The sequence below is a fragment of the Pagrus major genome, chromosome 13, assembly GCF_040436345.1.
Source record: "Pagrus major chromosome 13, Pma_NU_1.0".
Taxonomy (NCBI): domain Eukaryota; kingdom Metazoa; phylum Chordata; class Actinopteri; order Spariformes; family Sparidae; genus Pagrus; species Pagrus major.
In genome coordinates, this window is record NC_133227.1 from 30,212,944 (window position 1) to 30,234,853 (window position 21,910).

The 21,910-nt window shown below is 43.1% G+C and overlaps 1 protein-coding gene and 3 long non-coding RNA genes across 12 annotated transcripts in view; 3 read left to right on the forward strand and 1 right to left on the reverse strand.

Annotated features, from left to right (window-relative positions):
- The first annotated feature begins 5 nt into the window (after positions 1-5).
- Positions 6-6,705, forward strand: LOC141007347 (uncharacterized). 2 transcript variants are annotated; one of them, XR_012180003.1, is made up of 5 exons: positions 6-1,632; positions 1,946-2,052; positions 2,976-3,070; positions 5,024-5,153; positions 6,446-6,705. It is a non-coding gene; the product is annotated as an uncharacterized lncRNA (long non-coding RNA). The 2 variants fall into 2 exon arrangements; XR_012180004.1 differs by lacking the exon at positions 5,024-5,153.
- Positions 2,917-21,910, reverse strand: part of LOC141007342 (stromal interaction molecule 1-like) — a 39,093-nt gene continuing 20,099 nt past the window's right edge. For 2 of the 8 annotated variants that reach the window (XM_073479699.1, XM_073479698.1), the window contains exons 3-14: positions 19,249-19,379; positions 18,967-19,081; positions 16,638-16,749; positions 15,717-15,832; positions 14,941-15,118; positions 12,230-12,425; positions 11,974-12,141; positions 11,756-11,856; positions 11,167-11,402; positions 9,752-9,838; positions 6,877-6,940; positions 2,917-5,799 (exon numbers count right to left, since the gene is read on the reverse strand). In XM_073479699.1, coding sequence (XP_073335800.1) covers positions 5,337-5,799; positions 6,877-6,940; positions 9,752-9,838; positions 11,167-11,402; positions 11,756-11,856; positions 11,974-12,141; positions 12,230-12,425; positions 14,941-15,118; positions 15,717-15,832; positions 16,638-16,749; positions 18,967-19,081; positions 19,249-19,379 — 1,967 coding nt within the window. In that variant the 3' untranslated portion in view covers positions 2,917-5,336. The remainder of the gene's footprint in view (positions 5,800-6,876; positions 6,941-9,751; positions 9,839-11,166; positions 11,403-11,755; positions 11,857-11,973; positions 12,142-12,229; positions 12,426-14,940; positions 15,119-15,716; positions 15,833-16,637; positions 16,750-18,966; positions 19,082-19,248; positions 19,380-21,910) is intronic. The other 6 variants (XM_073479702.1, XM_073479700.1, XM_073479701.1 and 3 more) reach the window with 6 other exon arrangements.
- On the forward strand, positions 6,725-8,286 carry LOC141007348 (uncharacterized). The gene is made up of 4 exons (XR_012180005.1): positions 6,725-6,853; positions 7,156-7,270; positions 7,833-7,895; positions 8,190-8,286. It is a non-coding gene; the product is annotated as an uncharacterized lncRNA (long non-coding RNA).
- LOC141007349 (uncharacterized) lies at positions 11,115-13,545 on the forward strand. The gene is made up of 3 exons (XR_012180006.1): positions 11,115-11,466; positions 11,747-12,181; positions 12,257-13,545. It is a non-coding gene; the product is annotated as an uncharacterized lncRNA (long non-coding RNA).

The following is a 21,910-nucleotide window of genomic DNA, read 5'->3' on the forward strand; positions in this document are numbered from 1 at the left end:
TGGAGAAAATTTCTTCTTTCATTTCTTCTTTTGAGTTTCTTCACTTCTGAGTTTCACCAACTTAATACCAGTTGCATAACCTGGGAGACTCTGACAGTTCTGGTGAATTTATGGGCAGGAGCAGAGAAAAACACACTGCCACTAAAACAACTGATTTTTAAGTGAGGTTTTGAATGGAGCACTGTTTCCACTCACAGGCGGATGCAAAACAGTTTTTAAAGTTCTCTACAGACGACGGACAAACAGAATAAAGCGTAAGGTCTCTGTTAATATTGAAATAATATGATCCTCCTTTCAGGTGCATCTCAGCTTATCATCTGACCAATCAGTGTTAGCAGTTTGTCGGCTGAGCAGAAACACAGGACGTGGTTGGAGGGAGGGGTGAAGACAGGAAGACACGTTTTTTAGGGGGAAACCTTATAAGGTGAAACTGGTGCCAACAGAAAGACGTTACACAACATCACAGCAGCTGTCGGCGAGAAATCACTCGAAGAAAACAAGAAGAATTCAAACATTTTCATATTTTACCAAAAGTTTGTTTCTAACAGTGGAGTCAGACCGGACGAGTCGGTGTCGACTCGGGACTTGACTCAGGAGTTGTAGGTCTTGAATGGGGACTTGTTGGGCTTGACTTAGAATTAGACTCGGGACTTGCTAGTCTTGACCAGAGGCATTTAGGAGATGACCCGGGACTTGTCTCAGGAGTTGTTGGTTATTACTTGAGACTTGTTAGTCTTGAATTGAGACTTTTGGTGATCACTTAAGATTAGACTCTGGACTTGTTGGGTTTGACTTGAGACAGTTTTGTGTCGACTGAGGACTTGACACAGGACTTGTTGGTCTTGAGTTGGGACTTGACATGTGACTTGTTGTCTTTACTGAGAACTTGCTCTTGTGGGATTTTACTTAGGATCTGACTTTGGACTTGTTAGTCTTGGGTCTCTATACACTTAACCTGGAGCTTGTTGGTCTTATCTTGGGGCCTTGATTACTGGGACTTGTTTGACTTTACGTGGGACTTGAACCAGGAATTGTCTGTGGACTTAATAGTCTTGACTTGACTTTGGTCTTTACCGTCCTGACTTGGAGCTAGAACATCTTGGGGCTTGACGGGACTTGTTGGTTTTGACTCTGGACTTTTCTTGTGACTCGACTTGGGAAATGATTGTCTTGACTTGGGACTTGTTAGTCTTGACTTTAGTCTTGTCAGGTCTTGACCGAGGACTTATTTCTCTTGACTGGGACTTGATCACCAAGACTTGAGATTTACATGTGATCTGTTTTCTTGTATTTTAATGTTAATCTAGAGTTTCGTGACTTTAAGGAGTTTAAACACATTTAATTATATTGAGACGCATCTGTAAATCCTTATAAAAAAAACTTTTTCAATCTGAATGTAAACTTTCACATTTTTTTATTTCTTGTTTAGTGCTGACTGAGGAGACAAACAGCTGACGGATGCTCACATTAAGGTGGAGTTGTCATGTAATCAGAACCTTTGAAAGGGCAGAAGAGCAGAATCGGACCCTGAACGCACCAAAGTGAAGCTCCTCTTCAGTCTGCTGGTGTTTGGCTCTGTGCTGCCACCTGGTGGTTAAACATCAGCCTCTTTCTGGCAGATCTCCAGAGCAGGTGAGGGGTCAGTGAACGCACCACTTGAGTCAACAGTGGATTAATTATGTTGATGAGTGTTAATCAGACTCAGCGAGAGTTCATGTCCACAGAGACAGAACAACATGGAGGACGACGTCTGTCAGATACTGAAGATAAGAGAACATTCACACCGAGATGATATCTGAGTACACTTTTGATTTGGTGTTAAAAAATAAAAAATAATTAAAAACCAGTAACTGATCTGTGAGAAGCACAATGATGTTACAGTTTGTAGTTGTGAGTCTCTGGTTGTGTAGCAGCTCACTGATGTTTACTTTCACATCTCTTTCAGCCTGTTGGGTGTGATCTGAAGATAATGCTGCACTTCCTGTCTGCAGCTCTGACGTTTGTTCTGAGAGAAGCAGATGTTCGACTTCACCAGATGTTTTTAGACGGTCGGTAAGTTTCCATCCACCTGATCTGATGCGTTTATTCGAAGCTGAAAACTGGATTAATTATTGTCAATTAAAAAAAACACATTTCTTTAAAGGAACAGTTCGTCCAATTAGTAAAATCTAGTCATCATCTCCGGCTTCAAAAAAGGGAATAAATGCTGCAACTCTGTTTTACTGTGAAGCTGCAGAAATGTTCTGTGGACTACGAGACTTCACCTGACTTTCATCAGCATGGAGGGAGGAGATGATGACTGCTTAGAAATCCTGTAAAAAAGACGCTCCTCACGTGTGCAGAACTTGCCTGAGAAAAATCATGTTTTTAAGTTTTCTCAGTATCAAAGTAATCCAGTGACAGTTGTCTGAACATCAACAGGTTCACTGCACACAGGAACTAATTAACGCTTATTCAGCAAAGTTTTAATGGAGTTTTGGAGGTTTTATTTAGTTTTTGGTTGTTTCTCCGTTTTAAATCATCTCCAGCTGCTTCAGGTGTTTATCAGAACGCTGCAACTCTGTTTTACTGTGAAGCTCCAGAAATGTTCTGTGGACTACGAGACTTAATGACTGAATTTGCCTTAAATATATTAAGATGTTGAATTATGTGCCAGCGAGTTTAAGAGGACGATGTTTAGTTTATTGGCGTCATGTGACAGGATTTCTGGGTAATGAAGTCCTCACACAGCCGCTCTCACTGACAGCTGCTCTCTTTAAATAAACACTAAACTTTGTTCAGAGTAAATAAAGTTAATGTGATTTAAAGTTCACATCCCTCTGAACATCCTGCTGCGGACAAAACACACACATCAGCTGATTTATGACTGTGTGTGTGTGTGTGTGTGTGAGTGTGTGTGTGTGTTTTGACTCCAAACTGTGCAGACACATTTTTATTTCGACATCTCCAAGTAAAATCTTACATTTCCTCTACAGGTGAACATCAAACAGTGAGAATAAGTTAAACAAACTGACCTGAGCTCTGTTTGGATGATGGTGGACAGACAGCAGACTTCTTCTTTGGTATCTCGGTGAGTCGTTATGTTTTTGTTTCAGATCTTTCCACACTGATGAGCAACGACGAGTTTCAGCTCCAAAATTACTCTGAGCTGCAACGATTAATCGATTTGTTGACAACTATTTTGATAATTAATCAGTTTGAGTCATTTTTTAAGTAAAAACGGGTCAAATTCTCTGCTATCGCTCTACAGTATTTTCTGGTTTCTGTCCCGTGACAGTAAACTGAACATCTTCGGGTCGTGGAAAGAACAAGACATTTGAGGACGAAACACTCATCAACATTTTTCACCATTTTCTGACATTTATAGATCAAACAACTGATCGATTAATCAAGAAAATAATCAACAGTAATGATAAACGTTGTTTACAGATGCACGACTTCTTCTTCTGTGTTTACTGACACAATACAAACCGATGTTAAAGGAGCATTCTGTCATATACTGTAGATGCTGCGCTTGTTAAGTCGTTTAAACAGTTTGGCTTCATACGATCAGGTCAGTTAATCGGCTATAATTTTAACTGATACTGATTTATAACCGATAATATAACTTTGATTTGAATCATGCATCACGAGAAAGAAGTCAAACGTTAGATGTCGTCTCAATAAAATTACAGCTGAATTAAAAATAATTCTTATTATTGATGAAAACTTCATGAGTATTTTGTCCTCTAAGATTTGTTTTTTTGTTTGAAAAGCCAAAAGTTTAATCTTCAAATCTCTTGTTTTGCTCGACCAACAATCCAAACTAGTGATGTCACGATGACGATTATCCTGATATTTAAAAATGAAATATTGATATTGTGTTAAAAAGATACACGATAATGTCGTGGAATTAATACATCGCCTCTTAAACCGTTTGTTTCTTTCTGTTTTCGTTTTGTCATAGTAGGCGGCAGTTGAGCATAAAACAGAAAGTCACTCAGTAATTGTTTTTATACGCGTTTATATAGTTGATAGTTATTTAACAGTCGATCTGTCCACCTCTCTGCTCGTATTTTGAGGGTAATTCCTTTGTGTTTTCACATTTTCTGTAGATATCACAATGATATTATTGTGAATTCTTTAGGTCATGATTGGAAATCTGATATCGTGACGGCCCTCATCTATAAACAATATGAAATATCTTTATTGACGCCACTAATTGACTCGTTGCAGCTCAGAATAAAACACAATCTAAAACTGAAGGTAAAAGTCAACGACATCATGAATCTGACTTCACGCTTGAGGTCGGTCCAGTGGAGTAAAAACCCTGGAGGTGTCGATCAAACTGCCGTCCTGCACCACCATCATGAAATCAGAAACCCTTCAGATAATAAATCATAAACTCCACTCCGACATAAACATATGAAACAAACAGGCATTTACAAAACAATGCGTGTTCCCATCATGCATCTGACACACGCATCAACAGACAAACTGGAAGAGACCTGCAGCCTGATTCGCTCCAAAACTACAACTGCCGTTAGATTTGGTCCTCAGTTTCCCACAATCCCCTGCACACCGGCCCCTTCTTTAACAGTGGTAATCTTTACGTCCAGTCTGTTGCTCTGAGGAGCCTGAACACGTTGAGTCAAACTGTTTTTACTGGCTGTTTGAAGGTAAACTGACGGCTGACTTGTCGAGCGTTTGATTTTGGAGCATTCACTCCACGTTCAAGTTATTTGGGATGGAAATATTCAAATGTTTATAGCTTCAGACAAGCTGTTGGCTGTGTGTCAAATGCAGCACTAAGTCACTTCCTGTAAAGTTGACTTGAATGACTTTGGCTGACGTTTAGCTTGTTTGGCATCAAAAGATTTTATTTAAACTGGCAGCAGACAGAAAAATGACACCATCCACCTTCAGACTGGTTCCTTATAACCTCATTTTCACTGATATTCAGGCCATCAGGGCTTCCCCCCAAAACATGCACGATGAATTACAGCATAAAGGAAGTGAGTCTGTCATTGTGCATTCATTACAGGAGGAGGCGTTGTTCTCCACGGTCACTATCCCCAGGTAACGATGGAACAACTGGAATAACTGTGGAAAGGAAGAGAGGTCACTGATGGAGGAGGCAGAGAAGCTGAAGAGGGAGAGCGATAGAAACCGAGGTAAAACAAGACTGAACGGACGTACGTTCACTGATGGAGACACTCTGGTGTCGTGTCAGAGTCCGTCTTGAATGAAAGCGATAAAGTGAAGCGTTAAATCTGATGTTCCCTGTGAGCGTTTGTTTTGTGCATCATGTTGAAGATCTCATCATGAGTCTGTAAGTTTTGAGACGTTCCTCCGGTTCAGTGACGTCCCTGCTTCTTCTTAAAGATCTTATTAAAAGCGTTTCTCCTCCGGCTGACGGACGACTCGCTCTCCTCGCCTCCTTCCTCCTCCACAGGGCTCCTCCTGGGCGTGAGCTGACCGCCCGTCCCCCGACCGCTGCTCGTCGGACTGGACGAAGCGGAAGACGCGAAGACGAGCGGGCTGTCGATGGCGTCGGACGTGATGCAGAGGGAGCGGGTGGAGCAGGCGGAGGCGAGGACGGCAGCAGAGTTGCCCCTCAGCTCCCCGAGGCTGGAGCTCTTCTCCAGACCTCCTCCTCCGCCTCCGCCTCCTCCTCCGCCTCCACCGAGCCCGGAGCCCTGACCCTGCAGGGGGTGGAGCCTGGATGAAAGGAGGAAGGCCTTGGACCCGTACAGGCCTCGTGATTCGCCGTGAGAGAGAGGGAGGGCGGAGTCAGAGTCTGAGCGGTTCATGATGTCCCTGATGGAGAGAAGAGAACCAATCACGATGTTCGTTTACAAAAACCTCAAAGATCCTTTAACAAACGACAAAAACTTCAACTTCACCACAATATGAGCACAAAGACAACGTGTGAACAGAACCAGCAAGAATAAACAGCAACATCAGGAGGGAAACAGCAAGAAGAACATAAAGCAGCGATGTGACGTCGACTGGACCTCGTTAATGTGTCCTTATTTTTCTCTAAAAATTGTTCGTAAAAAACAAAAAAACAGACTAGAATTGTGGCCACCAAATTCTGATCAGTTCATTCTTGAGTCGTAGTGAACATCTGTACACAATATGAGATATCGGGTTCAGAGGGGCACGGACGGGCGAACGACCCGAAAACAAAATGCCTCATTAAAACACTTCCTCTTATTCATGAGTCATCACTTTCTGTCCACTGCTTCGTTCTTAAGATGGTTAATCAGGGATGTTTTTGGGTTGTAGGAGTCTGCAGGACAGTTGACTGTGAGGAAATGTCCACATTAACAATTGGTCTTGTAAACCTGTAAATTCTGACCACTCAAAACAAGTTCTGATTCTGTTCGTGTACGAGTTCTGATAGAATCTGTGTATGAATGTTTCAGTAATGACGTCTGCTGACTTTTTTCTGTCTTGTTAGTGTGTCAGTATCTTTGGAAAACACCGTGCAGAGGACGATACCCGAAGCTGCCGGAGCGACAGCGCTGCCTCTGGCTCGTCGCGGCGCCTCCTGCTGGCGGGAGGCTGGACGCCGCCTCCACAGAATGGAAGTAAGAAGAACGGAGGAGCAGAGCAGAGAAATGAGCGGTGCCTTCAGCGTAGGAGGAAGAAGAAGAAGAGGAGGAGGAGGTGGGAGGAGGACAGAACGAGAGGGAGGGAGGGTGAGGAGGAGAGGTGGGGCCGATAGAGGGGTGAGACAGGGAGGAGGAGAGAGAGGGGGAGGGCACAGGGAGGAACTCCAGATGGCCAATGGAGCGGCTGCGATTCTGCCGGCCGTGACCACTGGGAGGACGGGACGATGTGAACGGGTCACGCCCTTCCTGTTGAGGTAAGCCCCGCCCTTCAACCAACCTCTGAGAGCTGAACGTCAACCTGGGGTCTCCCATCTGCTGTCGCAGGGGCATCAGACTCTGAGCTGCAGGAGAGGGAAGAGCAAGAGTTAGACTGAGTTTGTGGTTTTATTTTGAAAAGCAGAGACAGGAAGTTCACAAACAGCAGAAATGCTTCTTAAAACTGAAGAGTTACGAGTGCAGACGACAGATTCATGAGGAGAAAAAGTGCAAAATGTGATCAAGTGAACTTTGAGCTGCAACAACTTTAAAACAAAATGAGGCTCTTTTTTCTTTTTAGCTTCCTGTTTCATCACAAACATCAGCTTCCTCCACAGAGACAGCGGACCTGTTCGGACCTGGTGTCAACATCCGTCCTGAGTGATCCGATCTCAAGTGGACAGCTCTAAGTACAGGTGTGAATGCATTAAGGACGAGATCCAATCCCTCAGACCACATTCAGAACCACAATAACACCAGACTCCCTTAACAAATGTAGTGATTATAAGAGTTGTTTCATGAGGAGAAACTTTCTAACGTAGTGAAACTCTGTCTCTGACAGACTCTGAATCATTGTCTCCTTCTTGTAAATTCAGCATTAAATGAAAACAGTAAGTTGTGCGTTTCCTTGTAAAAAGTGTCAGTTTGTGGCAGCATGGCTGCACCAGCCTGTCTGCTTCTGTGTCTAAAGTGCTAAAGTCTGACCTGCCAACATTTAGCAGCTGTTTGAACACACTGTTTACACTGATTTCACCATTTACACTCAATTTATGAAAGAAGAAACATTTTATTGATGCTAAACATGTCACATTTTACAGATACACTAAACAGTAACCAGTATAGGCGACTTCTTTGTCCCCAGACTCCCTTAACAAATGTGTCAGTTTAGTGAGTTGTTGAGTTGGAGACACTTTATAAACTGTGTGAAACTCTGTCTCTGACTGATTCTGACTTATTTGTTCCTTCTCGTAAATTCAGCATATAGAGCCGGGACGTGGGACCTGATGACAAGTGGTCACTCAGGATGGATGTTAATGTCAGGTGTGAACAGGGCCAAAAACTTAGATTCCACTTATTTAATTTTTGTAAACTGAACTTCTGATTGAAAATAAGTTCGACTCCAATACAAGACAACTGTGACGATAACTGCTAAATATTATGAAAGAAAAACGTTTTTCCAATCAAGTTTTCTTGGAGTAATTAATCGACTTGTTCCAGCAGCAGAAATTCTGAAAGTGAAAAAAACATTTCTTTGTGTTTTTAGCTGCTGCAGACCTGTTAGTGAAAAGAGGAGGGGACACAGGTGAAGTGTTAAAACAGTGATGTGTTTTCCAGGTCTTCAGAGTGTGAAAAGGTGAGGAGAGGAAGAGGAGACTCCGAGAAGCTTCGTCTGATCTGACCAGACGGAGGGAGGAGGTGAAGAAGGTGGAGGAGGTGGAGGAGGTGGGGCTGCACAGGTGAGGAGGCGTTCACATGGACACCTGCGGTCCGTCATATTCACAGAACACAGAGTGAAGTTTCCATCAAAGTTTAACGACTGAAGGAATAGTTTAGTCAGAGCTGGAGTCAGGACGTTAGCCTAGCTTAGCATTAAGACTGGGAGAAGGAGAAACAACCAGCCTGGCTCTCTTATAACGATAAACTTCTACACGACTGAATCTGTTTACTAGTGTTGTCGCGTTAGTTGGAGTTTCTATCTTTGATACAGTATCTTGAAAAATATTGACAGCCTGCATCTTCATCAACGATGATGCTGATTTTCTGATGAGCCGTCGTTTATTGTTGAATTACTTGATTTTACTAAACAAAACTTTCAATTTTAACCTTCAGTTTCTTTAATTTATTGTTCGAGTCTCTGTGATGTTTTTCACAGAGACTCGAACACACGGATGTTTTCTGACTTCTCACAAATGTCCATGTGAACGCTGCCTTCAGGTTGATTCGTGCCTCTGTTTCAATCTGTTTCAAACCGTTTCAATCTGTTTCAAACCGTTTCAATCTGTTTCAATCTGTTTCAAACCGTTTCAATCTGTTTCAAACTGTAAAGATCGTTTTGTTTTGGCCTGTTGGAGGTGAAATGAAGCCGGTTCCCACAGTTTTCTGTGACTTTTGAGGGATTGTTGGGTCAAAATTCAACAAATCGGATTTTAAAACTGGACTTTTATCAAAAGATTCAGTTTTTTTTGTTTTGTTTTCTGTGTGCGAGGTTGAAGTAAAAATCTTAGTAAGACATTTAAAACTTCTGACTTTTAAAATTTTATATAATAAGCTGTTCTGTTTTTGGTTTTTCCACTTTAAGAAAAAAAAAATCAAGTTCTGACTTTCTTTTTGCTGACTTGTATTATTTATTTAAGAAGATAAAATAAAGATTAAAGTCCGAACCCAAAAATATTTCCCAGCTGGACTCAAGCTTTGTTTAATTTTTGAAGCCCTTTAAAAAACATTAAATTAATACAAATAAAACAATAATTTTACCTTGTATCTTGTAATAAAAATGACTACTAACTGAAATAATTCTAATTAATAAATGTATTTCACGTAAAAAAATAATCTTTACAAAATCATTTTAAAAACATTTGGTGTTTAAATTTAACTGAAAACAGCTTTAAAAAATATTTATTAAAGTTATTTTACTGCTTAAAATGGGTTTTCAACATAACCTCCATGTATTCTGCATTATATTTTACCAATAATGTTTTAAAAATATAATTCATGTAATAGTTCAAACATGTGATATTATATCAGTCAACATTTATTTAACTTTCTATTTTTGTATTTTATGCTTCATTGAAAAATGAGAAGAATTAAAGGTCATAACTGCTCATGTGACGTTTTAGAGATCATACAGAGGTATGAACCAATCAGAGAGGGGGAGGCTGAAGGAGGGAGGGGCCAACCAGAGTGTTTCCATGGTGACTGGGTTTCTGCGATGCCACTCAGGGGCCAGAGGTCGCTCACTCGCCGGTCCATCTGCCACGCTGCGTCTGGAGGGAGCCAATCAAGAGAGAGAGATGCCAAGAAAAGAGGACCAATCAGAGGAGAGGACGGAGACAGTGAGCGGACCACAGGTGAGCTGAGAGGAGACGAGCTCAGGTGGATCGTTACGTTTCCCTCTGTGAGAAACCTGAAGTGATGAGCGCCGACTGAATCTCTACAGTCAGTGTCGTTTCACACGACTTTAGCAGAAGAACTCCAGCAGCTACGGACAGAACCACAGACGGAACCACAGACAGAACCACGGACAGAACCACAGACGGAACCACGGACAGAACCACAGACAGAAGAACTCCAGCAGCTACAGACAGAACCACAGACGGAACCACAGACAGAACCACGGACAGAACCACGGACGGAACCACAGACGGAACCACGGACAGAACCACAGACAGAACCACAGACAGAACCACAGACAGAAGAACTTCAGCCTGGCAGGTAAAAGTAAACCTAAAGTTTGAGGCGAATGTTGCAGGTTTGTCCAATTTCTACAAAGTTAGAGTTGGAAAAAAAAACAACTACTATAAAAAACCGTACTTCTCACCCTGATATGTGAAACCACAAAAGCAGCAGCAGTAATAATAATATTAGAAAAAGAAGCTTCACGTGTTTGTAAATTCAGTCTGATGATAAAAAGATAAATTTCCCATCAATATGTTCAAAACACAAAATGTAGCATCTCTTGTTTAAGAGCTTGTTGACGGTGAGGAGGATGAAAATGTAAGAACTGATGAGACGCACTGCTGTAACAGAGAAAAGACACAGGCTACCCGCTAGCAGTGAGCTAACGTTACTGCATGCACAAGTACGTCCGCCATGTTTGACAGCTGGGTACGGCAACACCACCTGTACAAACTACATAAATACTACAATAAATATTTAGCTTAGCTGTTTTTTTAAAAAACACTGCTTTCAGAGCCGCCAGGTAAGGCTTGAATATTCATCAAAGAGACATCTATATTTCAGAAGAGTAACCATAATCTATTTTTTGTATTATTTTAACAATAATAACAACAAATCTCTTGTAAAGAAACCATCGATGTGTTCGTCCGTCTCTCAATACTTCCTGACTTCCTGTCTGTGGCCCTCAGGTCCAAGCTCATTGGTAAAACACCGTCTCGCTGTAGTTTATATCAAACAGACAGGAAATAGTGTATTTGTTGAGGACTACTTTCAGCAGTGGATTAATCCAAACTTGGTGCTCTAACGATGAGCAGCAGGACGGGTCGAGTCTGAACGAGTTGAAGAATGAATAAAAAAAAAAAAAATCACCAGACTGCTGACAGACCTTTACTAACCAAACGTCTCATCAACTTACACTGCAGCGTCCCAGGAGACAGGATGTCTTCGTCCATGTCGTCGAGGTCATCAGAGAGGATGAGGTGCTGAGGGGTCGGAGGTCGCAGGCCGAGGAAGGATGGGTCCAGGTTGAGAGCGGCCGCCAGCGCCCCCAGACCCGGATTATTGACCACGCAGAAACCGGTCAGAGACTCGATCTGCTGCCAGCGGTGGAGCTTCTCCCGCAGCGCCGCCGTCACCTCGGCCAGCGCCTGTCTGGGGGAGGAGGAGGTGTTAACAGCAGGGACAGCGGCGGCTACGAAGCCAACAACATCTGCAGGTAACAGATGTTCAGTCTGTTAGCATTATATCATGACAAGGGACCTGTTAGCTTTAGCGTCCAAGGTCATGCTATAATGCTAACGGCTAAAGGAAACAGGTCCCTTGTCGTGATATTATAACAGACTGAAGCTAAACCTAACCAGTCTGGTAGCATGATACGTGAGAATGGAGAGATTGGTTGAACACAGGTGTAGTAACAGTGACTCAGGGGGGCGGGGCTTATCAGACGGTCGATTAAATATTTGTGGATCTAAAGTAAATGTGTCGTCTGGTTGAAGGTCGCTCACTTGGCAGAGAGGATCTTATGGTCGACGTCGTCCAGCGAGGAGCTGTGAGCCACATGAAACGTCCCGAACAGAGAGCTCCTCTTCTTCTTGATCTTCTCTGCCTGAAACACACGACCACCATCATCATCATCATCATCATCATCATCATCATCATCATCATCATCATCATCATCATCATGGTGTGTGTCTCAGTGTTGTCAGTGTGTTGTTGTCCTCACCCCCTCTCTGGCCTGCAGCAGCTGCCTCTCTGCACTCTGTTTCTTGATGTTGTAGTACTGAACTTCGATCTCGTGCGTCAGCTGAAGCCACTTCTGCAGAGACTCCGGTGGAGCCCAGCGAGCTCGCGACTCCAGCTCCCTCTCCGCCTTCTTCAACGCCATACGCACCTACGATACATACACGACTCAGGATTTTCACCCTTATAAGGTAACGTGTCAGATGTTTCACTCTTTTCTGAACAGTAACAGAGCTCACATTGAAGATCTCCTCTACCTGTTCCAGCTCCTCCTCGGCGTATTTCTGCCGGCTCCTCTCGTTCTCGGTTCCTTCTCGAAGCTCTCGGAGCCGATGGGCCTCCAGCTTGGCCGAGTCGATCTCGCTCCTCAGCTCCTCCTCCACCTTCACCTTCTCCACCTGAACGCAGCGCTGCTCCTCCTGAGCCTTCTGCAGCCTGACGGGAACAACAACAACAACAACAACAACATATGAGGTCACTTCATCTTCTCTCTCACAGGTTCAGCCTCTAGATTTAGTTTGACAGACTCTTATCACACGGTCTGTTTTATCTTGTGTAGCTGAGGCTTTCGGCCACATCTCAGGGTCTTTCTCTGTGGATTGAGTTACTCCGTTGTCATGACGATGGTTTAGTGATAGTACTGTATATTATACTGTGGTCACGTGATCAATACTTAACACAGTCCTGTGAGGAAGAACATGAGATGTGGTAGAAAGCTCCTGAAACAAAGTCATTATCTTTTACTACGTTACCACCGCTACTGTTCTGCTGCTGTAGTATTACTACTGCTACTGTAGTATTACTACTGCTGTGTTGAAGTGTTACTTCATTTCTACCATGTCACTCATCTTTCTACTGTTAACACTAATAACCTGCTGTTTGTTGTACTGTCACTAGCGTTACTACAACTAATCAGGGTAAATCTAGCTGCTGTATCGAAGGCAACTGGACTTGTTTACTTTCTTGAAGTCGTTTGAGTCGTGGTCGGACCAACGACAGGTCCAGTTGTCTACGATACAGCACTTAGATTTAATACAACTAATGTTACTTTAAGTGTTTCTATTACAGTTACCATGACTAATGTAACTTATACTACTGTTTCTACCACTGACACTATTCTGGTTCTGGTAGTATTACTACAACTGTTACTTCACTACTGTTAGTAATACTTCTGTACTGCTACTATCACTGTGAATAATGTTACTTTTACGACTGTTAGTACTACTTCCATTAATGTTACTACGACTCAGCTGCTGCTCCTACTGTAACGTATGCAGCTGTTAGTAGTACTGCCACTGATGTTACTACTGTTACTAGCAGTGTATCAACATTAATTATAGTCGTATCGTCACTAGTTTTTGTACTGTCACAACTAATGCTTCTTCTATTTGACCTACTAAGATTAATATCACTGATACTTCTGTCAGTACTACTAATCCTGTACTATTGGTGCTTCCATATTACCACTGTAGTACTACTACTGTTACCACCGTTACAGCTGTGACTATATATTGTGCTGTTACTGTAACAATAAAAGCTGCGCTGCTGTTTTCTCTCTCCAGTGTTTGTAGTGACTGTTGGTGCCAGCAGGGGGAGCTGTGCCTCAGTCTGAGGGGGGAGGGGGTCAGTGTTTATGGGGAGGCATGAAGGAATGTGTGTGTGTGTGTGAGAGTAAAGTGTGTGTAACAGTATATATGTGACCTGTCCTCAGTGCATCACCACCTGTTTGGATCTAATCTACTGACACTGTATCCAGGTCAGCTGCTGACACACAATACAGCCGCAGTACTCAGCTCTATTGTCGTACTGCAGGTGGGATTTCTTATAAGAATATATGTTATGTTACGAAATACTGGTAGTTTTGAACTATACAAGCAGTAACTGCAGTATCAGCAGTAGTAATAGTACGTGTAGTAACAATACAAACGGCAGGAGAATACTCGTGTTTGGAGCAGTAACAGTAAAATATTACCTGTAACATTAGCAGCTTATAGCAGTACAGCCGTAACAGTAGAGGTAATACTGAGTGCTAACAGGAGTAGTACTACAGTAGAAAAAAATAGTAACAGTAGCCATAGTAACAGTGATCATAGTAAAACTAGTCGGAGTAGCAGTAATAATAGCTGCTGTAGTAAAATGAGTTGTAATAGAAGTGGTAATAATGATAGTATTAGTAAAGGTAGTACACATTGTAATACTAGAAGTACTAACAATAGTAGTAGTTGTACTGTGAGGGTAGAAATGCAAAAGCTGTTGTAGTGCTGGTGTAATTATAGTAGTAACCATGGAAACAGTCCTATCAGTGTAATCAGCTGTTGTCGTAGTCGAGAGAAACAAAACGAGCTGTGAGGTAAAACAGCGTGTTACAACATGACACACACACACAAGTCACAGTGTGTTCCTGTGCCAAGTGTGTGAATGTGTGAAGTCTTTGTGTGTGTGGTAGTGTGTACATGCAGGTGTGTGTGTGTGTGAGAAGGAGAGAGAGCATAAGACTGAACTCCTGGCTATTCTTTGACCATATAAGGACTTCAGACAGAGAGCTGCTGCAGAGACTGTCCACACACACACACACACACACACACACACACACACACACACACACACACACACACACACACACACACACACACACACACACACACACACACACACACACAGTAGATGAGTTATTTCCTCTGGTAGCTGCAGCTCAGTCACAGTTTGGAGGTTAATTACATGTAATGATATAATAACACAACGTGTTCGCTGAGAGCAGCAGTTGGTTGCAGCAGCTGTTCCTCAGTGTGAACTCAGTTTTATCATCAGTACATTAAAACAAACTTCTAACGCTGAGACGACTACCTGATGATTTTCACCCTCTAACAGCCGGGTGTTGTAAATTAATGTGATGAAATGTAATAAGAGATGTTGGGACAGAGTGAGTGCAGAGACGCTGCGATGGACTCACTTCTCCTGCAGCTCCTGCAGGCTCTGCTCGGCCCTCTGCAGACCCTCCAGGTCCTTCATCAGCTTCCCCATGTCGTCTCTGGACTTCCTGGTCTGGACCCAGGCGAACCAGCAGCCGCCCAGTGCCATCAGGATGGACACACCCAGAACCAGATCCTTCCACCAGTTCTGTCGGCCTGCTGACACACAGTTCATATTAATACACAGACAAATATACAATACATAGTGTTTTATTAGAAATATCACCCCATAACTATAATCCCAGAAATACTTTATAAAAGCTTTATAACCCACAGAAACTTGTTTTCTGCCGCCTTCATACAGAGAACAGCTCAGTATCCTGCACGGTGTCAGCTGTCATGTGAATATATATACTGTATATACACACACATACACATACACATATATATATATATATATATATATATATAAAAAATATGTATGTTTACATATTTGTATATATATGTGTCAGTGTGGTGTTCTTCACCGCCAGCCTGCCGGGAACAGACACCGAGCTCATTAATATATATATATATATACACACATATATATAATGTGTGTGTGTGTATGTGCGTTTATATGTATGTGGACTTGAGGTACAGACACCCATCACATTTTATTTTCATTCAGCCAATATGTTACACTAAGATACCACTGATATCACTGTCATATCTCTCTCTCTCTCTCTCACACACACACACACACACACACACACACACACACACACACACACACACACACACACACACACACACACACACACACACACACACACACCTGGCGGCGGTCCAAACAGGATGATGTCCAGGGCTTTGAGCTGCAGTTTCTGAGCGTGACTTCTGTCTAAAATCTTCAACACGGTCACGGTCAGCGTGGTGTTCTTCACCGCCAGCCTGCCGGGAACAGACACCGAGCTCATTAATGACTTTCACAGAAACGAGAGTTTCAGTCCGACGGTAGATTTTAACCTCCGCAGGAAGTGGCAGGCCAGAAACAAACATTGTCATGGTCGTGTGGTTTTTCAGCTCAGACGCTGTTCTGAAGAAAAATGGTGCGTTCAAGGACGCTCAGACATCTGAGTTGTGAGTACGGGGGCCTACTGGAAAACACAACCTCATTCTGATTTAACAACACTATCCAACAGATTATCAACAAAGGTTTGTGTGTCATGATTATAAGATTGTTATTATTAGATCAAATAAATTGAAGACGCTGAGCCTGTTTACAGAGGACAGAAACATCAAGATCAAACTGGAGCTAGAAAAGTAAAGATGGACAACAGGAACCACAGCATGGAAATAAGTCTGAGGATTAAAGATCGTCTGTCTGACTGAACTATAAATGCCGACGGGTGTTAAACCAGCGGTATGGTCCTTTAAGCTTCTCCTTCTCTCCGTCATAACTGGGTCAAATGTGAACTCAGACATGGAACATATTGATCTCATTCAGTGTGATGGACACTTCCTGAGGACGTCGTTGTCTCTGACGTCCATCCAGAACAAACGTCCATAAATCCACATAGAAATCAGAGAACAGGACAACGACAGTTCAGAACTTAAGTTGTCTGTACATCCATGAGAACGCTGCTAACAGGAGCTGCTAATGGCTAATTCGGGATACTCTAAACAAAGTATAAACAAATATCCCGCTTGTAGCCGGAGGGTTCAGTATACTTCCTGTTTAGACTGTGTGTGTTACCTGGGTAAGGCCTTTCCATCCAGCTGGTGTTTCCTGAAGGTTTCTGCGTACTGAGGAAGCTCCACACTGTTGAGCAGCCAGTCCTCCACCTGCTGCACCGTCCAGTTATACACTTCAACACACAAACAGCATTTATTTAAATAAAGCCACTTCACACAGTTCAGAAGGTCGGAGTCAGCGAGGCGTGAAGGATTAAATAAAGTGACTGTTGGAGTCGCAGAGCTAAACATCCACGTTTCTGAAAAATAAACAGCTGAGGAGGCTTGAGAGAGACGGCAGGTGGTTTACAGCTCTGACATGAAGCTACTCTGCAACATAAAAAAGATTTTTAACATGTTTCCCTTCAGGCTCGGTCGTTTAATAACCGAACATCAACAGCAGCTGTTGGTCTGCTGTATATCTCCGTCTCTCTCTGTTATTACATCTCTGGCACTTTTTTCTAAAAATAAACATTTTCTTCTTCATGTGTCGTTTTTTTTACGTCATCGCCGTGACAAATTGAGATGGAAAATAAAGTGGATCCAAAAATAGGATTTTATTTTTACACGCAACACGATTCTCCCGTTAAAACCCTCCATCTTTCTCTCTTTCTTTCTTTCTTTCTTTCTTTCTTTCAACAGATACATCTTGATTTTTTTTCCTGACCCTTAAACTCCTGATTTCTTAAAGGAAGTCTGGACCTGTGAGGTGACGATGTGAACACTTTGTTTTATTTACAGAGTAAATAAATGCTTACAGTAAAGATGCGTCACTGTGTGTTTAATATGAGGAAAGCTCAGATCTCCGTCCAGCAGTCAATTTACTGAAGAGTCGTTCTGTTGATGTTTGTGAGCTTTTACTTTGTTGAAACTACTTTTCTCTCAATCTGCTGACTTTATTTAATTAATGGGTTTTTACATTTCCCAGAGCTGCTCTGACACAAACAGCAGCAGCCTGTTGCAGCAGCTGATCTCAAGTTTGAGTGTAAATCATCTCTAACTGTCGTATAATAATTAGTTAGTTTCACACTAAACTCAACAGTTTGATGACGATGACTCTCGTCTGCAGGCGATTTTAACGTCAGTAATAATTACAGACACACTGAGCTCCCGTCTGTCTGAGGTTTGTCCTTGTGTGAAAAGGGAGGACATCAAACATGCTGTTGGAAATCTGATAGATGCTAACATGCTAACACCAACATGTCTGGGAACCAAGACGACAACAGAAACTATGAAATCCATCAGGAGAACAAGACTCGTCAGATGTGCTGCATCTGTAATGTCACATTCAGGTCGGAGCCTGTGTTTGTTTACCGAATCAGCCATTAGCAGCTCCTGTTAGCAGCGTATCTGTGGACGTACAGACAAATATCACTGGATGACTCTGATACTGAAGAAAACTGAAGAACATGAAGATTCTCAGTTTCAGTTTCTAGGTGGATTAATGGACCTTTGTTCTGGATGGACATCAGAGGTAATGATGAACGTCACACTGACAGATATCCATACGTGTGTTCACATTTGTCATATAGATATTTGACTCAAACCCCCTGAGGAGGCTTCAGGCTATGTTCAGACATCAGACAAATCAGATTTGTTTCTCAAATCAGACCTGAAAGATCGTCTGCACTGATATACGGCCGGAGAATTCAGATGACAACTCTGCAGATATTCACTGATTCTGCACTTTCGTCTCTCTGGATCTGACGTCGCCATCGTGTGACGTGTCGCGAGAGACACAAAAGCCTCTTTGACATGAGCCACCAGAGCGTCCTGACTGAGACGCAGCTGCAGAAATCTGATCTGATTCTCATTTAATGTCGTTTTATTTGCTGTTCAGACTCAAAATCATCTTATTGCATTTACTCCTTTAAACACATTATATTTTTTATACTTAACTAAAACGTAATGCTCTGTTTGTCGTCTTAAACTGGACCCGGTGTGTGACCCTGACCCGGTGTGTGACCCTGACCCAGGGAACTTCCTCATGGTTTAATAAAGTTCTGAGTTATTGTATCGTATCATAGTCTGAACACAGCCCACGTCTGCTGTTGGTCTATATCTGTGACTGACCAGTTCCTGTAGTTTCACCAGGGTTAAAATAACATCCTGGACGATGAGTTGAAGGTCCGCTGTGGAGGATTTCGTGGCTGCAGATTGCAACAGACTAAAAACTGCTCATCTCGCCCTCCTCTACAGTGGCCACGTTTACATCAAGTCTTAGTTCCAGGTGATTATAATCTAATGAAATGCCAATAGATCCTCCTAAATTCTACATACTGCACCTTTAAATTATGATGGAGGTGAGTGCAAACTAAGCAGCCACGTTCAGACTGAATGACCCCCCTCACCTTCAGAGCTCTTCCAGGTGGTCCACATGTCCTCCACGCTGATGTGCAGGTCGACTCGGTGGAAGCTGCTGTGTTTGGCTCCGGAGTCGTGATACTTCAGATCCTCCCTGAGAAACTGAGGAGGAGGAGGAGGAGGAGGAGGAGAAGGAGGAGAAGGAGGAGGAAGAGGAGGAGGAGAAGGAGGAGAAGGAGGAGGAGGAGGAGAAGGAGTCTGTGTGAGCTGCAACCTTTTTCTGTTTGGTCAGGAGGAGAAAAAACACTATCTGAGTGTTTTCGTCTCACCTCGTCCGTCTCCGTCATGTCCACCGTCCCGTCTGCGTCGTCGTCCATCTGTTTGTGGATGCTGCAGATCGCCTCGAAACTCAGCAGGGAGTTTTCATCCTGACAGAGCTGCTGGTCTATCACACACAGATCTACAACACAGAGAGACAACAACAGCAGCAACACATCATTATTACCCTCAGTACTGTTCAACACAGTCTACAGAAAGTCCATAAAGAACCAGAACACACAGGAGTTTCAACAAATATGTCCAACTGGCAGGTAAAGACTCCGAGTCTGAGCTTCTGTGTCAGTTTGATGAACGTCGACTGCGTCACTCGAGCCAAAAACAGCAACAGGACGAGTAAACATCCATCGTTTCTGGCTGCCATCTTTGTTTGGGTCAAAGAACTGAAGAGTGTGAGAGTGGAAGGAATATCTACTGGATCTCTTTCTTTCTGTACTGGAGCGAAAGCTTCTTCAAGCGCTTGACTTTAATTAAGGAGAAGTACAAAAGTCAATGCAGCAAAACCTGGTGTCATAACAGCAGTCGCTCCTGTTACTGTTACGCTTTCTTCAGAGCTGCCTCACTCGTGCACAGAACCAACACAGAACGCACAGAACCAACACAGAACCGCCACAGAACGCACAGAACCAACACAGAACGTATAGAACCAACACAGAACGCACTGAACGGGTTCCTCAGACACTGACATGTTCCCGATGCACCATCCACACTACAGACTACTACTTTCAGTTTGACTTTAAACACCAATAAGTCTCCTACAAAAATACCACAATGCCACACTAACCACCGCACAGACAGGACGCTGTTGCTCAGCTTCACACTCACCTCACCTCACCTCACCTCACCTCACCTCACCTCACCTCACCTCACCTCACCTCACCTGCGGGCAGAAAACCTCCCAACGGAACAAATAACAAAACAAACAGCTGAATTCTTTAAAACCTTTTTGAGAAGAAACCTCGACTCCATGTTCTTCTGTGCTGTTCATCAATATGTCTTTATATCCATCACAGACCTGGAGTCAGACCACTGTCACAGAGAAGCGGGCGGGGACGGGCGGGCGTTAGTCCAAGTTTGGTTCTGGACGGGCAGAATCATAAAATGGAAGAACGTCACACTGAACACTCAGCCGGTAAGAATGCAACACTTGTGTCTCCTCTGCTGAACTCTGACGTTGCGTCACATTTCCCCACAGAGCAGCAACAGCCTCACTTCCTGTTAGCCTCAGTTAGCAGCTAGCATCCATGATCATCCATCAGAATCACTTATCTGCTGCCGCCGTCGTCATGACAACGCAGCAGCTTTACACAGGTTGAACGGAGCGAGAACTTCGTTCATGCCTACATTTGGTCATCTCAGCCTCCAGATCGCCTGAGGGTCTCTGAGCACTCAGCTGAGAGAGAGAGAGTGTGTGTGAGTGTGTGTGTGTGTGTGTGTGTGTGTGTGTCGGCCTGGAGGTTTTAAAAAGGCCTCCTCCGTGTGGAAATGATTTGCGTCCACATTAGTGTTTCCAGCTGCAGTGGAGGGCTAACACTGTTCACTGACATGTTACTGACGTATGATCAGCAAAATGTATTCATGGTGTTAAAAGTAAAACTGCTCCGTGAAGAGAAACGTCCTCTGACTGTTGTAGTGTTATATATTATATCATGTATCGGTTTAATCAGTCCTCTCATTAAAGCTTCAGTGTGGAGTTTAAGGCCTTGATCCAAAATGGCAGCAGACAGCAGTTGTGTTCGCTCTACGCCGCCTGTGTGCACGCTCCAACACGCTCTGCACATGCGCAGACGACGTGCTCGTAGAAAGCATCCGATCTGCAGACTCTGTTCAGTGTAATTACAAACATTATTGTCACTTGTAGTTTTAACGCAGCTGTTTTTATGGTGGCATCAGTTCTTTATCTTAAGTCAACACTTCCTGTTCGTCTTGGTGACCTCTGACCTCGTTACGTTCAGTTCCTCGGCACTGACGAGGCTGCAGCTGATCCAGATGTCAGATAGTTCAGACTGGAGTATAACTATCAGCTGTTCTCACTGCCGATACCGTGACGCGACAATAAACCTGCAGCAGTGTGTGTGAGTTACTCTCTCAGCTCTCTCTCAGTAAATATTAGGACAGATTAGAGGTGAGACGGAGCAGGTTTCTCCTGCTGCAGCTCTGATCACACCCACAGCTGGACTCCAGGGCTACATGGTGAGATTGGTTTCAAACTGGGAGAGTGTGACACAGAAACACAGGGTGAGGTGGAGGAGACAGGTGTGTGCAGGTGTTCAGGAGGTCAGCTACATGATGAAAGAAGCACTACAGTACAGGACTGTAACTGCAGAACCTGCCCGAGAATCATCACGTTTCTAAGTTTTCTTCAGTATTAAAGTCATCCAGTGATAGTTGTCTGTACATGCATGAGTTCACTGCTAACAGCAACCGCTAACAGCTAATTCAGCACGGTTTGAATGCACGAGGCGCCAAATGTAGACATTTGGTTCAAGTTTTCTAACTGATAAATTAATAATATTCAGCTCAATTTCCTTAAGACATAAATTCATATAAAACAACATGTTAAATGTTCAATCTTATATTTAATATTTGGATTCAACATTTAGATTTAAGATAATACATTCAGCCTAAACGTTTAGATTTAACATTTATTATTTA